We start from the raw sequence: 20675 nt of genomic DNA on the forward strand, positions 1-20675 counted from the left end.
GCAGCATTCATCATCGATTACAACATAAATTGGATTGGTGGCACAGCCATCAGTCGTTGCAGAAATTGTTGTTATTTTTTATGATTTCCAAGGGTCCACAAGGTGCCAAAATTGCTCAGATCCTTAATTTAAACAGAGAAATTTAAAGGTTTTTTTAGCATATTCCTGTACAGAGCAAAGATGTTCCATTTGACTTGTTTACACGTTCATTTTAAAGAGACAATTAAAAAGTTGATTTAACCCACTGGCACAAGTCTGTGTACAGGCAGACATTGGAAATTCAGGATATCTCTTGTGCAAGAAGAGTGCAAGTAGAAAACTGAATGACAAATTTATCATCGCCATAAAGATGAAGCTGCTAGGGCTTCTGGTGTGACCATTTCTGTCTTTAAATTCTTTGTAGATCGTGAGCACATTGTGTATTTCAATGTTTTTGTCATAGAAAGCGTCTTTGTTAGCAAGTGCTCTAGGCATGCATGACCAGTGCTGCAGCTGTCATTGGGATCATACACTTTGTCTGATCCTTTTTGGATTAGTTTCAAAACAGGAACACCAGTTCAAGGACAGACCATCAAATGACACGTCCGAAAATGTGTTGTATTGTGTAGTTTGATTATCTTCAGTTAGTGCAGCTGTTTACAATAGCTCAGTTTACTAAACAGATGGTGTGCTTATAAGGAATCCCAGAGACATTCCATTTCCTTAGCATTTTTTATCTAAAAAGTTGTAACAGAGCTAAGGATGATTTATTTGTTTTTAATATTGCATCTAAAATTGAAAGCAGACAGTGTGAATCTTCCCCTTGTTTCAGTGAGAATGAGGTTACTGAGTTTTCTAAGTGTTCACAGTTGACCCTAATAGCTGTGACCTAACCCGTGTTCTTGTATTTCTTTCCAAACACCTTTAAGAAGTGATTTGGTCATAAGAAGATTTTAGAAGTTGAATGGCCAGTTTTTTCTCATTTAAGTTGCCTTCTATCTCTGAAAATTGTCACTTGTGTTTGTAGATTTGTTACTTTGAGAACTCAGCAGTGTGTGCAGTTTCATTAATATTCTTTTTCTTGTCTTCTGAGTATTTGACTTGGACTGGTGAACACAAAGGTTTATCTTCAATTGTTTGTGTCTTATCTGTCAGCTAATGCAGTGGCTCTCAATCATTCCAGACTACTGTACCCCTTTCAGGAATCTGATCTGTCTTGCGTACCCCAAGATTCACCTCACTTAAAAACGACTTGCTTACAAAATCAGATAAAAAATACAAAAGTGTCATAACACACTGCTACTGAAAAATTGCTTACTTTCTCATTTTTACCATATAATTATAAAAAAAAAATAAATTGGACTATAAATATCGTACTTATATTTCAGTGTGATACTTGAGCCTGTTTTTCTCTTGTGAGACTTGTCATTCTGGGAGCCAGTGAAGCAACAGCAACAATTACATTTTTCAAAATATTGAGTCTGTTACTACTCTCAGGGCCAGCATTGGGGCTGGCAAGCAGGACATTTGCCTGGGGCCCCACGCCACAGGAGGATCCGCAAAGCTAAGTTACTTGGGCTTCGGCTTCAGCCCCAGGCTGGGGGGCTCGGGCTTTGGTTTTCTGCCCTGGGTCCCAGCTAGTCTAACACCGGCCCTGGCAACCCCATGAAAACGAACTCACGACCCACTTTGGGGTCACAACCCACAGTTTGAGAACTGCTGATATAGTATATAGAGCATCATAAACAAGTCATTTTCCGTATGAAATTGTAGTACTGATTTTGCTAGTGCTTTTTATATAGCCTGTTGTAAAACTTGGCAAATATCTAGATGAGTTGATGTACCCTCTGGAAGACCTCTGTGTACCCCCAGGGTACGTGTACCCCTCATTGAGAACCACTGAGCTAACAGACAATCTCCCTCCTGCCAGAAAATACAAACCTTGTTGACAGCAATGCTTCATGGTGTCTTTCCTTTAAAAGTTATGCTTACACCAAAAGACACTCTACTGTCTTACCTACCAGCCGTTTAAGTAGATGTAATCTCAATAATTGGCAATAATTACTGTAACATTTTGTAAATGCAAATGTGTAACTGAAATATATTTATGAGAAGACTAAGAGCATTCCTTTTATTCCATAGAGAGCAGAGTTTCTTCTAATAAATCTTATCTGTAAAAACCAACAGGGCATCTTTGGGAAATAGTTCATTTGGAACAAATCCCTTCTTATACTGCATAAACAGCATGGCTGATCTGGAAACTCTCTCTTCCAAGTAACAGTGTAAAGATGAAGATGCAAAGCACATAGAATAGCATTCATGTTGTTTAAAAAATGGGCTAAGTTTGTTTCCTGTGTAAATGATCTTGCTGCTTTCTCCAGGTATTCCAGGTCATTTCCTTAATGCACAGTCAGTTTCATTAGCAGTGTAGCTAATGATTTGAAATAGTGCTTAACATTTGATCAGCGTTTAAATTATGTGTTCACAGAATTTCTGAGAATGTTATTATTTGTATAGGAATTGATCCCACTGGGGAAAATTTGTTTCTGAACCCAACAATAGCAGTCCTTTTTCTCCAGTGTTTGTGATCCTGAGTCCTACCCAACTTACTTTCCAGGGCATCCTTGGTGTCAAAGTAATTTTTCTTTATTTAAATTCCAATATATTGGATTCTGCAGGCAGTTCTGGAGACAAGATTCCAAATGCTGATCACCATCTGAGCAGGGGTAGGGAGGAACAGTTATAATTATGATAATGGTTTGGATCATCCCCTTTCATGGTACTTTACAAACACATACAAAGACATGATCGCTACCCTGAAGAGCTTACAATTCAAAGCCCCCCAATCCTGAAAACACTTTCACACTTGAATTCATGTGCACAAGTGTTTTCAGGATCAGAACATAAGAAGAAAAGTGGCATACTCTTAAGCACTTTACTGCTGCAGACTAATGCATCCTTTCAGGCTTTTTTTTAATTGATAATGCCTTTATCATTCTGCCCTGAAAGAAACTGAAGAGGGAAAACAAGGTGTGCTGATCTGGTTAGATCAAAGAGAAAAGAAAAATGTGAAAGAAATTCATAGGACAGAATGCAGGTACCCCTCTTACTTCCATCCCTAGACCTCCTACCTAGTAAGACTTTGTTACAAAAACAAGTATCTTTACAATGTGTAATTATTGGAAGCTCTATTATAAGACATTAAAATTTGGCAATATCTCCTTAGTATTTTGAGATCAAGGGGGACATGTAGCCATTGGAATTTGTTTTAAACCTCATAGAATTTAGTGATGATCATAACTAAAATCTGTTCTAGTATGCTTATGTTTATTTGTGTTTTCCAGTGATTGGAATACCTACACGAGGAGCAAAACTGGGGATTGCTGTAGATGATTCAGTGGATAGTTTACTGCAGCGCATGGCACAACATGACAGCCAGGCTGCACTGGACAAAACCATAGAAGCAGTCATTGCAAATGTATCTGTTCCACCTTCAGCTAGCCCTGGTCGAAACCACAACAGGGAGAGAGTCCTGGGAAAACAGGACAGTCTGTTAGTTCCAGCAGTTCCAAGTGACTCTTGCAATGATGGCATCTCACTTCTTTCAGACAGATTACCAAGCAGCTACTCCCCACATCATCTGAAGAGAAGTGTGGTTGAAGCTATGCAGCGACAGGCTAGAAAAATGTGTAGTTACAACAAGATTTTGGCAACCAAGAAAAATCTGGACCACGTCAATAAAATTCTAAAAGCCAAAAAGCTGCAAAGGCAGTCACGGACAGGGAATAACTTTGTGAAGCGCAAGCCAGGCAGGCCCCGGAAATACCCACTACAGGCTGTAGTTTCAATGCAGGCTTTCCAGGCAGCTCGGTTTGTCAGTCAGGAGTTAGAGGGAAGGAAGGAGAGCAACACTTTACACCTTGGACCTGATACTATCACAGATGTAATCGAAGCTGTAGTACAGAGTGTGAACTTGAATGCAGAGCACAGAAAAGGGTGGAAGAGGAAGAGATGGCTTACAGAGGAACAGGCCAGGAAAAGACAGAAGTCTGTACCAGAAGATGAGCAGGAGAGTAATAAAAGGTAATTCCTTTACATTTCTGTACCTTCAAAGAATTGGCAATTGAAACCTGTAGGAAATGTGTTTCTCCAAAACTTCAACTATTCCATCCCCCATCTCACATACTCTGCTAGGTGCATTTCTCTGACAGAGGGAATCAATTCAGAGGGAATCAGCGTGTGCTATTTTTAAGTTATAACTTCTTTTTAAATTTTGTTTTTTGTTAAAGTGAATTTGGTGTTCATTAAAAGTGCTAAATCAGTAGCCCTAATATCAAAGTACTTTTCTTCTCTGTAGTACTGGAGGCAGCAGTAGCTCTGTAGGGAGAAAGGTTGGTAAATTTGGACTTAGGAGACCTGGGTTAAATTCCTGGCTCAGCCGTGGATTTCTTGTGTAACCTTGGGCAAATTACTGAATCTGTGTTGTGCCTCAGATTTACAAATAGGGATAAAACTTGCCTCTGAGGATAAAATTAATTAATGCTTTCAGATATGATGATGATGAAAGCCATATAAGTACCTAAATAGATACATTTCCCATTCATTGCTCTATCAGTGTGCTTCAGCCTGGACCTGCAGGAACTACCATTAGGGAGTTAGGTTTTCAGATTTTTAGAAGTAACTTGTGCTTTGGGGTCCCTCAATATTAGGGTGCCCAATTTGAGAAACCTTAAAGGGACTTGATTTTCAGAAGGGGGGTGCCCAACGCTTTCTTAAAATTAGCACTCTTTAAGGTATCTCAGATAGGATCTTTAAACTATTGAATAGGACTCACCAAAATGAGAGGGCATCTAAAGTACAGTAATTCTAACATTCAGACTTGCAAACACTGGATACAGAAAATCTTGGAGAAACCTATTCTCCTTCTGGGCTTGTGCTTCAGATGGAGCAATTAATGGAAGTTATTTGTCTGACTCTGATTAGCAAAAAATATTTTTAGGCTATTGTAATTATAGTTGACAGTTCGGGTGACAGGTTATAACAAAGATTGTCCCTACACCACCCAGTGAAGAAGTGAAAATAACAGTTCCATGCATCAGGGAGGTCTTTGACTTGAATTTTCTTCAAGTGTGGCATATACCCAATATAAATTATTATACAAAACCACTACATTTTGTGTCAGTTAAGGACGATCTATATACAACATACCCAACATAAAACCAAGAAGCAAAGAAAATTTAAGGCATACACCTTACCACTACAGCAGTCACTGTACACCACAGACAATGAAGTGATAAGCTATGATGATGACCACAAATATAACTCTTCCCCAAAAGGAATACCACTTTTCCAGTACCTCCTTCCCCAAACTTACCACCACAAACAGACCACATTTGCCTCAAACTTTTCCTTACTCTCTATTCTGCACAGTTCTGGAAAATCATGCCCACTTATGTTTGGGGAAGAGGGTGCTGGAAGGTGGGCATAACCCAATTTCAGATGCAGGGAACATAACTGGGGGCATATGTCAAAAGGTAGTTTTACTCCTTTCCTAAACTGCTCAAAAAGGTATCCACATACTGCACTGGAGAGTGGAAGTAGGTAACATAAACCATTATTTTCATCAGCTAACTGCAGAAAATAAAGATTAAATTATGACAAATAATGCTAATAATTGTTTGTGTTTAATTAACTACAAATTACATTTACCCCAGACCTCCAAACTCTCATTGTAGAATGTTAAAAATGTGTTTTTAGTTTTTATCCTAGAAGGGCCCAAATTATCGTGAAACTTAGTAATGTGAACTTTTTAGGCCAATTTTAAACTGATTAGAACCCAAAAATTAATAGATGAATTTTCTGAGGATTTTCAAATATAAGTTTTATTCAGAAGTTATGTACAGAAAAATTGGGGCAGATATACTGTCTTTTTCGTACAAAAAAAAAAAGAGGTTGAACTCTCAGTTTAAGTGCAAAACAGAACCCTGTCATAACCATGGCACTTCAACAGCTCCACCTAATTCCTTTGTATGGGAAAGCTAAATTCGACATCAGTTAGTCTTCACCAACAGAAGGACAAATCTCAGTGCCAGTATTTCTCTGTATCCCTCAGTAAGATATGGGTAGAACTTTCCCCTCACTGGTCCAGGATGTGTTGGCCAGGCAGTATTTACTGTTAGCATTTGTATATAACACCACAGATCACAAGTTGCTCCTTATTTGATTCTTAAGGTAGCAAGACTTTGCATTGCTTAAAATAACATCATAAGAATGGCCGTACTGGGTCAGCATCCGCTTCAGACATTCATTAGCTAATAATTCAACCTATGCAGCAGCAAGCTGCCATTCTTACTTTTACAATAGCTTTAGAAACAAAGCTTAAAGTAGTCTATATTGTATGGGGTTGCAGACCAAGCCCATCAAAATAGAGAACTCTGGAATGGGTCAGGTGTGGGTAAGACCATTATGAGCACATCTACATTGCACACTCCTTGTGGTGGTGAGTGGAATACATACACTGCGTGCCCTTTAGTCCAGGTATAAATAGGAACCCTGTGGGTATGTACTCTACGCACCCAAGCAATGCCTCACCTGTCTATACTGCTATTTTTAGCAATGTGATGTCTTGCTGCCTCCCCACTGCTGGAGTCTTTCTCTGCCACAGGGAAAGGCTTCGGCAGCAAGGAAAGGCTCTGGGAGCAAGGAGGCAGCGTACAAAGGCTCCGGCAGCTTCCTGCTGACAGAGCCTTTCGCTGCTGCCTCCACCTTGCTAAGTCTTTCCCTGATGTGTGTAGCTAGACACTGCAGCATGAGTGCAGCCTGCTTTTCACTGCAGCATGTAGCAACAAATACCCTACATACCAGTGGCATGCAGTGTAGACATACCCTATGTTTAATACCCAGTTTTTATAACACCTGAATATTATTCCATCATCAGGGCATTTCATAGAGACTACATCAAGCCCTGTTTAGAAACCAAGGACCTGATTATCCTCTCAGGGTACATCTACACCATAAATGAAGGGGTGTTTGCAACACGGGTAAGTGTACCCACTCTAGCTTTAATCTAATTGGCGTAAGTAACGTTGTTAGTATGGATGTGGCGGTGCAGGCTTTGGTGGACATTCTGGGTACGTATTCAAGTTCCTGGCCCACCCTGGGTTCTGTGCCGTTGGGTCTTCACTGCTACTGTTACCCACGCTAACTAAACTAAAGCTAGCATGGGTATGCCTACCTGCGCTGCAGTCACACCTTCATTTGCAGAGTAGACATACCCTCAGTTACACTCACCAACACTGGGTTGTCCCATTGACTTTAGTGGAGTCACTTCTGATATATATTAGTATAAATGAGAGAGAATCAAGCCCTAGGTCTTCATGACTGTGAGGAAAATAACCATCTTAAAATTCTGGAGGAGTGCTGAATAACTTCCTCAGTTTGTTAACAAACAGCTTACTGTTTCCAGAACCAAAAATGAATTTACGTTGAAATGAAATTAGTTCTAAAGTTTTAAATATTTCTCTCTGTAGGCTGGAGAAATTTAGTAACATGGTGTGAGCATATGTGCCTATTTGTATATACATGCACAGACTGCTAGACACTTGTTTATGATTATACATATATAAAACAGATATTTAAGTTACTTTGTGCTTTACACTCCAATAAAGTTGATTTCTTGTTTTTGTACAAAGTTAATTGTTACTTGTAAAATGTCCTGTCTCAATTGCAAAAATTGGCAAAAAAAAGTTTTAATCTGATAAAGTCATCTGGCCATTCAGAGACTTCTTTGTTGGGCTTCTTTGTACAATATAGAATAATACTGTTGAAATAAGTTCATCTTTACATTTTCTTCCAGCTTTTCTGAGACATCAACTGAATCACCTAGTCACCTCGAAGCCATTGGGAAGGCACATGAATCTGAAAACACTGAGCAGCATTTGCCCACTTTTACCCAGCGTGAGAAAAAGGCTCCTAGGCCCCCAAAGAAGAAGTACCAGAAGGCGGGGCTGTACTCTGATGTGTACAAAACAACAGAGTAAGTAGTACCAGTGAAACGCTGCTGTCTGATATTCCAGGAAACTCTCTTCTTTCAACTAGAACCTTGAAGAGCTGCTACTAATAAGCAGCTGAAATAAAACCACCAACTTAATTCAAGCCTGTGAAAAATTACATGCATGATAATTATCAGAATCTGACCCAGTGAAGATTTAAAATGTAACCCCAGTCAGAAAACAACCGCCAGCAATCTGAAAGTGTTGCTGAGTATCAGCCTTGAAGAAGGTAAGACAGCTTTATTCAACAACCTAAAAGATCATGACAATAAAGGGGCTGGCGGAGCTTGAGATACTCAGGTACTGAGCACACTGTCAACATAAAAAGGGCCATTAGTTGTCTTGCTTTTATTGATTTATGATAACACAGTCATCTTTAGTGTGACTGGCTCGTAAAGTGAGGGAACTTCATGTTTTACCAAAGATGCATCTCTGCTTCCTATTCATTTTACAGATAAGTGCTGTTCATCTGCTTCTTTTTATATGTGATGTTTAATGTAAAGAACTGAGATTTTTAAACTTTTTTTCACAACGTAGCTCACAACTTAATAGAGAGAGTGTTTCATGGACATCTCTCCTCCCATTTCTGATTGCATGGACCGACTTCCCCTCCCATTTGTGATCATATAACATCCCTGCCGCAGCTACAGCAATTGTTTATGTTAGTAAAGTATTGTATTTTTAGTTTCCTTTGAATGGGATTTGGCAGATGGAAACCAAGAGGAGGGCAGGCATCATGTGACCAGTGAGCTCTCCATAGACAATAAGCAAATGCCTCAGAGACTACAGTGAGACCTGCTGGTGTATGGTTTAGTAACTGTTGCCAGTTACATCTCTTTTCACATTAGAATGTAGTTATTTGAGCCAGACTGTAAGAAGAAGCTGTGAGGTTCTTGTTTTGACCAAAATGAGACTGCAGTTGCATTTTTATTCAGCTGTTGTTTGTTAGAAAGCACCTCCTCCCCCATCTGTGATAGTGGTACTGTCCTTCGGATGTTCTGTTTCTCAAGATGAGTCTTTTCTGAAATTAAGCGTTAAATGTCTAGTTGTCTGAGCATTTTTGTTTACAATAGAATATTCCCACTGGAGCAGATAGACATGTTACCATGGCTGAGGAACTGAGAATCTTTTTTTTCTTTGTAATAAAATGTTAATGATCCTGCCAGAAGCCTACCCAGACAATTGGAGCACTCATTGCAGGTGTGGTGGGCAGACATGTCACTTTTCAAATTTTCATTAAAAGTTCAAGTGAATATCTAGATTTATCAGAATTGGGCATGAATGTAGAGAAGTTCAGCGCAAAGCCTATATACTGTTACTAACCCCGTAAGCTCTCAAAACACAATGTGATGGGGTGTATAGACCCCACACTGATGACAAAAGTGCCAGAGACGCCCTATGTGCAGGACTAGCCCTGCTCCTCTGGCCCTGTCAATTATGTATTGTAGGGAGCAGGCCTTTAAAAAAGAGGAAACTGTAGTCAGCAGGGGAGAGAGATCACCCTGAGCAGGAAACTGAAGCCACAGGGGGAACTACTGTCCAGGAGATCTCCATCCAGGACCTGTGGGGAGCCCAGCAAACTCCCATGGAAAGCCTGACAAAGTGGGCCAGATTCAGCAGCCCAGCTGGAAGGACTCCTTGCAATCTGCTGCGCAGATAGCCCAGAACTAAGAAGGTACTGTTGGCCCCAGGAAGAAGTTATTCTTGGGTACACTGAAATACTTAATTTTCCTTTTGAGTCCCCATCAGAAGAGACTTAAGATGGCCTGCAAAGGGCATGGTTCCCCCTTACAAGGACTAAGAAACAGGAGCCTATATATATGTCCACCCCCCACCTTGCATGTAGATAACTGGGCATGTCTGGGGTCTCTTACCCTCTGGGGGGAAAAGCTAAGGAGATTCTTGTACATAGTACTTAGACCTTGTGCTGGTCCTCTGCATCGGGGCAAATTTCACTCTTAAGAAAGCGGTGTTGATGAGCTCCAAAAGATAAATAATAATACCTAGTACTTAATAGCACTTTTCTACAGTAGGGACCTGATTTTCAGAGATTCTGAGTACTTGCAGCTCCTGTTGATTTCATTTGGAGATGTGAATGCTTAGCACATCTGAAAATCAAGGCCTATATCTCAAAATACTTTACAAAGATAAGTAAGGATTATTATCCCCCTTTTGCAGATGAAGAAACTGACTGATTAAGCATTTATAGGTGTACTTGTCACTATAGTATCTAGAGTGGTACAGAGGAGTTAGGTAACATGTTTTAAATCTTCACAGAGTTCACCACTTTAAGTCCTGTGCCAAGTCTTTTGACAGAAATAACATTGCTGTCATGCAAGGCTTCAAGGATAGGTGTAGAGTGGAAGAAATGGGAACCTTAAGAACTCCAAAAGGGATGTGGAGAAATTCCTTGCTATGGTGGTTTATTAATACAGATATTTAGAGCCAGTTTTTACATTCTTTCTCACAATGAGTAGGACCTTATTCCATAAGTAGTCCCGTTGGTATCAGACTGCTCATGAAGTAAGATATCATTCAGTGTGCATAAAGATAGTGGCCTCTGGCCCATAATAATCATCTTAAATTTTTTTTAAAATCGACTAATTAAGTCAGTCACCAGTCTCTCTTTAAACTGTAAAGAGACAGCTTTGACTGTCAGTGCCATAACTGACTGAAAATGATGTAACTGATCTGCATTGGCTGAGTTCTTTGCAAGTGGAATGTATTACAGGATGCATCCTAACAGGATCCTTGAAGTCAGTAACTAATTATTGTCTCTCGGACTGCATACCACCATTTTAAAAAATTACTGCTAGTATTTTGCATATCATAAGCTTCTACAAGACTGAACTGTAAACTGAAAAGTTGTTCTTTAGTCCCATGCAAAGCTAAAAAAGAATCACTTATATCTGTCTTTTAAACAAACTTCTAATGTAACTGTCAACATGCACAAAATAATTAAGAAAATCAGGGTGTATGAAAATCACTATAAGACATAAATGTGATATATCCCCTTCACATCCCACACCAGAGATTCCTGACTATGATCCAAGTTAAAAAATCCATATCTCTTAGGCACATCTGACTTTCCTATTTTTACTTAGAGGCAGATTGTGAGCGCCTCACTAACATCGGTGAGCAGTTATTTATACAAATTCATTGACTTCAGTGGAACTACTCATGAGTAACTTCTTACCAGTGTGAATAAGGGGCTTGCAATCTGGCATCTAGTATAATAGTTTTTATTTTAAAAACCACTGTGGTTTATTAAATTAATAGATTATTCCATGTCTTGGAATGATGGGACTGAATGTAATAGTAAATGAAATGGTCCACAGAGAAGATACTCATACGCTAAAGATCTCTTCATAACCACCTAATTCCCTTTTACTGCTGTCCACTGTAATGTCCTAAATGGATTTCCCATTCTTCTCTCCAGTGTATTGTTCCTCCTTTTTTTTAAGAGGGGCAACCATGGAACAATTTATCACAATATTTTTATAAGTTATTTGCTTGAATAAATGTGATCACCTATTCTATCCCAGGACTAAGCTTCACCCATTTCCCTTTCTGCTACAGTAAAAGTGAATAAAGGAGGACTGACATTAGGGTGACACGAGTCACCTGAAAGTGGGCTTTGTATAATCATTTCTATTGGTTGGCCCTCTTTTCTCTTCTTTTTTTTTTTTTTTTTTTTTTTATTTTTTATTTTTTATTTTTTCCCATCCTATCTCTGCTTGCTGGCTGAAACTTGAGACTTGCTCCTCCACTTCCCTTTTGCAAGTTAAAATCCTAAGTGGGAGAGGAATGATTCTCAACCCTTAGCCAGTAAACCAGTATTAATCAAATTATTATAAAAGTTTAGTAAGTCAAAAATTGATAACAATCCAATCTTATTTTCCATCTCTTTGGCAGGCATGAATTATCATTTGGAGTTGTTGCATTTATCATTAATGCCTCTATAGCTACTATTTGGTGTTTCATTAAAAATTGTGGGACTAGTAGTTGGGGAAGGAAGAGCTGTTAATACGTGTTCTTCTAGGTTTCATGTAACTTTACCCATACCCATATTTTGTTGGCTGTAAAAACGTCATGGTTTGGGAACAAGAATGCAACTGTTATAATGACACAGCACCCTCTAGTGATGGTACAGTTAAGTGCTTGTCCATGTTTCCAGTAGAAGCCACTGTCTGCATTCTTACTTTTTTCCAATGTGGTATCGATCACTTATTCCCTTTTGCTCTTTACATTATACAACTTCAGAGGTTTTGGAACCTCCAAAACTGGTTTCCCATGATGCAATGTGGGAGGACAATTGCCGTAGTTGCAGCTCTGCTGAGCTTTGTCATTTCTGTTTGGAGCCTCTCCTTGGATCAGTTATGGGCCAACAGCTAAAAGATAGCAGAGAAAATGTTTGTAGTGCCATTGAAAGCTGTAGCCTACCATTGCAGGGGTAAGGTCTGCATTCATTTCTCTGCCTCTGCTGCCTGTGCTTAGGGAATTTGAATTATACAGGTTGCTACTGTAGGATCCCACTCTTTCAACTCAACTAGGTGTAAAGGTTTTCTTACAGTAGGCTGAAGGAAGCCCAGATGTGCAGTGCAGTGCATCAGTGGAGCATGAACCCTGGGAAAAGAACCAAGAATTAAAGGGATGCTGTCTAAGATCTACCTCAGCCCCTCTCTATTTCCTAGGGTGGTTTTACTGCCTGGGATAGCAAGTTTGGTATTAGTGTACAAGTGGGCTTTCCCCAGTCTTCAGCTAACACTGGAAAAATAATAAAGGCTTTTTGCTGACGAGATGCATCCTGATTTGATATGTCCAGAAAGCATAGACTTGGAGATCTTATCTATATTGGGGCTCATTTGGAGTCTTGCAGAAGATGAGAACCTAAGGCCTCTCCCTCCTCAGAGAAAGGGGATACTTGCTTCAGATTTTATTGGAAGCTCCCAAAACTTTAAAAAGTCTCTGAAAATACAACATGCATTACTCTTTACAGCCTCATGAGACCGATAAAAAAGTAGTTCAGTGTGTGCCTGTGCAAGCCAGAGGCCTTGAAAAGCATGGAAGATTGTGGAGGCCAATCACTGCTATTCACCCAACAGGGGCTTTTGTGGAGGAGTTCAGAGTCTCTCCCGTCTTCCGTTTGTAATTATATTTAATAAATGTTCTAGCTCCTGGGGGAAAATAGTTACTGTGGGATACCTCTTCTAATGGAAATTTGGAGTCACTACCTTATGCAAGAGATGTTCTTCTTACCTTGGGAGTAATGTTCCTCTGGGGATAGTATTGAAAATATATAAATATTAACTAATAGAAGCCAAGATTCTAAGGTCGGAATACCTGTTGGGTCTACAATTTTCTGGCTTTTTGTTATGTGCCTGCTGGTTTCTTCGAAGTTGCATAATACTCTTGGACTTAATGTCCTGAACAAGGCAATAAATATGACAGACAGGAGATCTCTTCAGCTCATGACATGGATAACAGAGCTATCATCCAAAATAAGAACAATAAACAGCTTTTCTCATCTCTAGTGGAAGTTCTGAGTTAAGGTCTGATGGATATAGCATATCTTAAAGATTGCCATCCTACTCTGCTTGAAAAAGGTTGTTGCTATCTTCCTTGGCCAAGATTTTTAATAGGGGCAAGTTGCAGATTTCCCTCGTTGGGAATATGTGTGCTCATGACTCCTCCTTTAAATTGTTTGTTTGCAGAATTGCAGCCCTCCTCAGTCTTAGTGTCTTGTCCCCATGCTCCTGGGGCTATTTCCTTTCTTGGGAACAGATGAAAGAATGCTGTGATGGACAAATGGCTGTGGGCAGTCGTCTTGTGACCCTGCCAGCCATACTTCCAGCTGCACAGCAGTAGATCATCTTCTTGTGGTGCTGCCCCCACAGCTATTTTGCCCAGACCAAAAGAAAACATAACCTCCTTTTAAGTCTAAATAAATTCTGTGAAAGCTTAACTGCCCCATGAATTTTATTTTAAGATTCACTTGTATGTCTTTAAACTATATAATACTGCATCACAGTCATCATGTTTGTGATGGCAAAGCTTTACTTTTGACCAGAGACTGAAGTTAGATGGTGTAATGGTTTGCACTCACCTCATGCAAGAGCCCCCTGGTTGAGTGCATTTGTGCCTGCAGTTTTTTCCTCCGCTCACGGTGCCTCTGTCAGCCGCTGCACTTGTCAGGCAGGTCTTTGGTGACTCAGCCCTCCAGCTGAGTCACACTCTGTCGATGTACATAACAAACAAACCCCTTCCTGGGTACACAGTCCAAAACGTCCTTAAGCACTGGGCTCAGTCTTTAACAGTCCAAAAAGGCCCGTCAGGGTACCCTCATGTGGTCCAGCTGGGTTGCAAGGTTCCTACTTTGGTATTGAACAGCACTCCTAGGGCTTCCTCCCTGGGGGCTCTTTGCATCTCCTTGAGTCCTCAGTGATCCCAGCCTTCCTGCTGAGCCATCCCTCTTGGACTCATTTCGCTGACCACAGCTCCCTGCTGAGTCATTCCCTGGGTTGCCACAGTTCTAATTCTCTTCCTTAGGGCGTAGCCACTTCTCCTAGTGTCTGGAGGGTGGTGGGGAGACCCACCCCCACCCACTGCTCCGGGTCGCAACCCTGGGACCTTTTAAGTATAGCACCCTCATGCTCTGTCCCTTTACTAATTGCTGCTCTGTGGTTCCCTGAGCCACTTCCCTGTAGCCCATCTTTGAGTCCCAGCAGCCAGCCAGCACCTCCTTCCTCGCTCCCCTTGTCCCTGCCAGTAACTACCTGCTTAGTCCCAGGAGAGAACCAAGAGCTGTTCTCTGGCTCTCACTGTCCCTGACAGCAACTGATCTGTCCAGCTTCTTTCAGCCCCTGCAGCCAGCCAGGAGCACCTCTTGATCCCACAGTCTGACTCTGTCCCTCAGCTCCTTTTATACAAGCCTACTGGACCCTGGTTGGCTGATCCCTGCAGCCTCTTTCCTGATTGGCTGTGTCTGATGCTACCTCTCTAGGCAACTGGGAGGACCCTCTCCACTACCCTTTTCTGGGGTAGTTTGGTCTCCAGCAGGGGCCTCAGGGCCTAGTCCACCCTGTCACAGACTGTCTGGAGCACTAAAAGTTATTCTTCGGGTGCTTGCTCATGTTGATTCCATTCTAGGTGTGTGCATGCCCACGTGCATAGATGGAGATTTTTGCCTTAGCGGTATCCGTAGGGTTGGCGGTAGCACCTCTTGAGCGTTCATGTGTTGGTATATTAGGCACTGCCAACCCTATGCTCTCTCAGTTCCTTCTTACCACCCATGATGCTTGGTTGCTCCTCCTTGTCTTGCATCGCAAGAGTGTTATCTGTTCTTACAGTCCATTGTTCAGTCTCCTTTGTTGTTAGTTGATAGGTACTTAGACCTTTAAATTAAGTGTTAGAATAATTGTTTAGGAGTTAGAATCCCAGCTGGGACCTCGCCTCAGAATGGGGCATGTCCCGGAACGGGGCATGTCCCGTTCCACAGGGTTTAAGCCATGTTCATCGTGCAGCCGGCCAATGCCCATTAGTGACCCTCGCGAGAGCTGTTTAAAGTGTTTTGAGGGAGTCCCACAGAAAGGATAAGTGCAGGATCTGCAAAAACTTTTGCCCTCAAACTCGGAAGGAGCGGGATATCCGCTTGAGGGCCCTCCTCCTGGAGGCTGCGTTTCATCTGACCTCGGAGCCCTCTCGATCAGACTCTACGCCCAGAATCTCAGCGTCGGCACGCAGCGCACCACCGGCACCAGAACCCTCCCAGCACCGTTCCCCCTTCTCGGTGCCTAAGAAGCAGTTGAAGTCGACTGGCCCGCCAGCACCGCAGAAAAAGGGGGCTTTGCAAAGGACCTGTGTCAGGCCACGTGCCCGCCTCGGAGCTGCTTGGGAGTATCGCTGCAGTGGGACCCCCTAGTCCAGCCAGGGACCCACCCCCAACTCCTGGGAGCGGCAGGGAGTCCCAGCCCCAGTAGGGTCATCTGTGCCCCAAGCGGGCCCAGCAGCCAAAGAGGAGGCAGGCCAATCAACACTGAAGACGCCAAGCCAGGCGACAGACCTGGCCAAGGCCCCGGCATCTATGGGTCGGTTATGGGATTGCCCCCTAAAGCAGCAGAGCATCCCGATCACTGGACTGCAGGCATCGGTCCCCATCACCACGGCCTCGGACCCTGGCACCGCAGCCACAGTCCCAGATTAAAAGACACAGGTCCCTGATGCCAAGGTCTCCTCCTGCAAGGCACGGGACACTTGAGTCGCAACACCAATCCTCATACCCATAGTACCGTCTTGCCTCTTGCCAGAGTTCACCACTGTACAGATCACCATTGCCTAGGCAGTCTCCCAGGCATCAGTTTCCCCCCGGTATGGGATCATTCCTGGTCACAGCACCGGTCTCCAGTTCCCCAGTATCGCTCTTCGGGCAGGCACCAGTCATCACCTTCTCCTTACCGGTCGCCAACGAGGGTCAGTTGGTAGACTCAGGCATCTACAGCTCTGCTCTGGTCACTGGAAGGTCCATTCTTTGGACCTTCACACCCCTCTGCAGGCTAGAAAGCATTTCCGTCCCCTGTCACCTCTGCCTCCATCTTGGTCCTGGGGTGTCCCCTGGTCCACCTCCTACAGAAAGAAGGACAGAGACAAAGGATTTAAATGGCGTCACCCTTCGTCTTCCCATTCCTCCGTCCAGCCTGGGTCTTCTGGCCAAGGAAGCCAGAAGCAGGTGTTTTGAGGATGCGCCTGAGGACGGTGCCCCAGTCACTTCCCAGGATCCACCCCCCTGCTCTTTCCTCAACCTCCTGTGCCCCTTCCGATCAGCCTGGTCGTGGCTGACCTCGGACCGTTGGATGCTCGACGTAATATCTTCGGGCTACACCCTGCAGTTTGCTCCATCTGTCATGACCGGGGGCTGTTGATAAACGAGAAAAAATCAACCTTAATGCCTGTAAAACACATAGAGTTAATTGGAACGGTCTTCGACTCTACTCAGGCCAGAGCCTTCCTCCCTGAAGCTCGGTTCCAAACCATAGCAGACGTGATCTTGTGCATGCAAGCCCAGCCTCTCACCAGTGCTCACATGTGCCTACGATTGTTGAGCCACATGATGACCTGCACTTACGTGGTCCGGCACACATGGCTCTGCCTCAGGCCCCTACAGGCATGGCTGGTATCAGTCTACGTCCCCAGCAGACACAGTATGGACCATATGGTCAGGGTCCCAGACCACACTGTAACGCATGACCGGAAAGGGTTAGGGTTAGGGTCCCGCAGGATAAATGACTCAAATTCAACCCTTAAAGACATATGGGAAGATAGTGTTGTGTTTTTGTGTATTTACATATATATTGGTAATGGTCAACAATGTAATCAAACAGTCCCTGTCTATGCTGTATTCTGTTAATTCAGAGATCAAGAGGACATCTTAACTTTTAAATGAACTGTAAACGTAGGATATCATCTCTCTTTGAAATCATCTGTGAAGGGTGGAAAAACAGGCAATTGCCTTATGTTAATCTGTGTGGATAATTACCGATGATGCTTAGGAAATGGGTCCACTTCAAAGTTCCCATGAGTGCCTATTGTTCGCCGAAGGACTCCAAGCTGTCAAAGAAGGCCTGAAACTGTGTAAAAAATGGCGTGGGTCCTGATCCTGTTTATCGCAGATCTGCTTGAGGTTTCATGCAGCGGAAGCCTAAGCCATAGGGACTGAGATCCCATCGCTGACTGGACCACCCTGTATGTAAACATTGGACTATAACCTGTGTACTATTTCTGAAAAAACTCTTTGCATCTACAAAGCTCACCATCTCTGCTATGAATCTGAATCTCAAGATTGTACTCAAGTCTGTATGTATACTGATCTTTTAACCATACTCTCTCTTTTCTTTTTTTAATAAATTTTAGTTTAGTTAATAATAATTGGCTGTAACCGTGTATTTGGGTAAGTTCTAGAATATTCATTAACCTGGGAGGTAATGTGTCCGATCCTTTGAGATTGTTAGAAGTTTTTTATGTGATGAATAAAATTTTCAGTAATCCTCATCATATTTGACTTGGGTGTCTAGGTGGAGGCCTACGGCTGGGTTACTGCAAGTGAACTGTGTTGTTGGCTTCTGGGCAACCAGTGCGGTAATATAAAAGCTGTTTTGTGCTGACTTAGTAAATCTAAGTATTGGAATATCCACCAGCTTTGGGTATTGTCTACCCCTTCTTTGCAGTTCACCTTAATTGAGTGACCTCAGTTGGCTCCCCTGGGACTCCAGTCATACACCTACTGTCATCACTCACATGATGGCAGAATCCTGCATTGGTGTTGGAGGGGGTTCCCTTCACAGCTCCATCCCCATCCATGACCCTCGTCTCCAGTGCCACAGACCTGGTGTGGGGAGCCCACCTGGGCCATCTCAGCATGCAGGGTTGTTGGTCGAGTCATGATCGCTCCCTACACATCAATGTCAGGGAGCTCAGAGCGGTTTGACCTGGCCTGTCAAGCCTTCCTACCTCACATAAAAAGCAGGGTAGTCCAGGTCCTGACAGACAATACTGCAGCTATGTTCTGTATCGACAGGCAAGGTGGGACCAGGTCATCTGCACCTTGCCAGGAAGCCTTCCAAGTTTGGAACTTCTGTGTACAACACGCCATCCATCTCAAAGCCTCACACCTCCCCGGGGCCAGGAATGCCTTGGCAGATGGCCTCAACAGGATCTTCTTGTCTCGCCACGAGTGGTCCCTCCATCAGGAGGTGACCAGCTTCATCTTCCAGAAGTAGGGAACTCCCTGGGTGGACTTGTTCGCGTCCAGACAGAACAAGAAATGCCATGTTTCCTGCTTGATTCGGGGGATCGACAGAGGCTCCCTGTCGGATGCTTTTCTGCTCCCGTGGTCAGGGGCTTTTTTATACGCCTTCACTCCGGTGCCGCTGATTCTCAGAGTCCTCATGAAAATCGAGCAGGACAGGGTGACGGTAATCATCATATCACTGGCCTGGCTGCGCCAGCACTGGTTCAGCACGCTGCTGGACCTGTCGGTGGTTGCTCTGTTACGGCTGCGGCTCAGGTCAGACCTGCTGTTCCAAAACCATGGTAGTCTTCTGCATCTGAACCTGGCAGTGCTGCACCTGATGGTGTGGCTGCTTCATGGTTAAATACAGAGGAACAGGAGTGCTTGGTTTTCAAGGCAGCAGAAAGCCCTCCACCAGAGTGACCTACCTGGCCAAATGGAAGCGGTTCACTTATTGGACTTCGGCTAAAAGTATTCAGCCCGACCAGACCTCGCTCCATTTGATCCTGGACTACCTTCTGCATCTCAAGCTCCAAGGCCTGTCCCTTTCATCTATCAAGGTCCACTTGGCCGCTGTTTCAGCCTTCCGTCCGCCACTCGAGGGTGGGTCGGTTTTCGCCCAGGACATGACTGCCAGGTTCCTCAGTGGCCTCAAGTGCCTTTACCTGAACGTCAGGGACCCTGTTCCACAATGGGACCTGAATCTTGTGCTGTCACGGCTCATGGGACCCCCCCCCCCCCCCAAAGCCTCTGGCTTCCTGCTCTCTCCTTCTCCTGACCTGGAAGGTTGCATTCCTAGTTGCGATAATGTCCGCCCGCTGGGTCTCTGAGATTAGTGCGCTTACCTTGGAACCACCTTACACAGTCTTCTACAAAGACAAGGTCCAGCTGCAGCCACACCCGGCTTTCCTGCCCAAGGTGGTCTCACAGTTTCATATGAGCCAGGACATTTACTTACCTGTCTTTTTTCCAAAGCCGCATAAGTTGGAGGAGGAGTGTAGACTGCATTCCCTAGATGTCAGGCGGGCGCTAGCCTTCTTCATTGAAAGGACCAAGCCATTCCGCAAGTCGACGCAATTCTTCGTCATGGTGGCCAACAGGATGAAAAGTCATCCAGTGTCCACTCAAAGAATTTCTTCTTGGATCACTCCCTGCATTCGTTGCTGCTACAACCAGGCACTGGTGCCACCTCTGGCGATTGTCACCACCCACTCAACCAGGGTGCAAGCCTCGTCAGCAGCTTTCCTAGCCCAAGTGCTTATCCAGGACGTCTGTAGGGCAGCCACCTGGTCATCCGTCCGCAGGTTCATGTCCCGTCATGCACTTAACCAGCAGGCCCGGGATGATGCTGACTTCAGTAGAACAGTACTTCAAGCTGCTAACTTACGAGGATACTGCTTGTGAGTCACCTAGAATGGAATTGACATGAGCAAGCACTCAAAGAAGAAAAAATGGTTACCTACCTTTTTGTAACTGTTCTTCGAGATTTGTTTGTCATGTCCATTCCATTACCCGCCCTCCTACACCTCTGTCGGAGTTGCCAGCAAGAAGGAACTGAGAGGGTGTAGAGTCGGCAGCACCTAATATACCACTCGAGGGTGCTACAGCCGACCCTACAGATACCACTAAGGCAAAAATCTCCGATGACTGTGCACATGGTCGCGCACACACCTAGAATGGAATGGACCTGAGCAACACATCTTGAAGAACAACAGTGACGAAAAGGTAGGTAACCGTTTTTTCTTTTACTTTGATGATTTTCCCCTTGGTGTAACAGAATGTAGCTACAGGTTTCTTCAAGTTTCACTTTGCTGCCTACAGAGTTCTAACCCCTGGGAAGTAAGGGAAGACAGTAGTGGAAG

At 43.5% G+C, this 20675-nt stretch overlaps 1 protein-coding gene across 4 annotated transcripts in view; it reads left to right on the forward strand.

Moving 5' to 3' along the window:
• Nucleotides 1–20675, forward strand: part of ASH1L (ASH1 like histone lysine methyltransferase) — a 150316-nt gene that overhangs the window by 88030 nt on the left and 41611 nt on the right. For all 4 annotated transcript variants that reach the window (XM_043535000.1, XM_037883017.2, XM_037883020.2 and 1 more), the window contains 2 exons: nt 3324–4062; nt 7835–8014. In XM_043535000.1, the coding sequence (XP_043390935.1) occupies nt 3324–4062; nt 7835–8014 (919 nt within the window). The remainder of the gene's footprint in view (nt 1–3323; nt 4063–7834; nt 8015–20675) is intronic.

This window comes from Chelonia mydas, chromosome 24 (genome assembly GCF_015237465.2).
Source record: "Chelonia mydas isolate rCheMyd1 chromosome 24, rCheMyd1.pri.v2, whole genome shotgun sequence".
Taxonomy (NCBI): Eukaryota; Metazoa; Chordata; order Testudines; family Cheloniidae; genus Chelonia; species Chelonia mydas.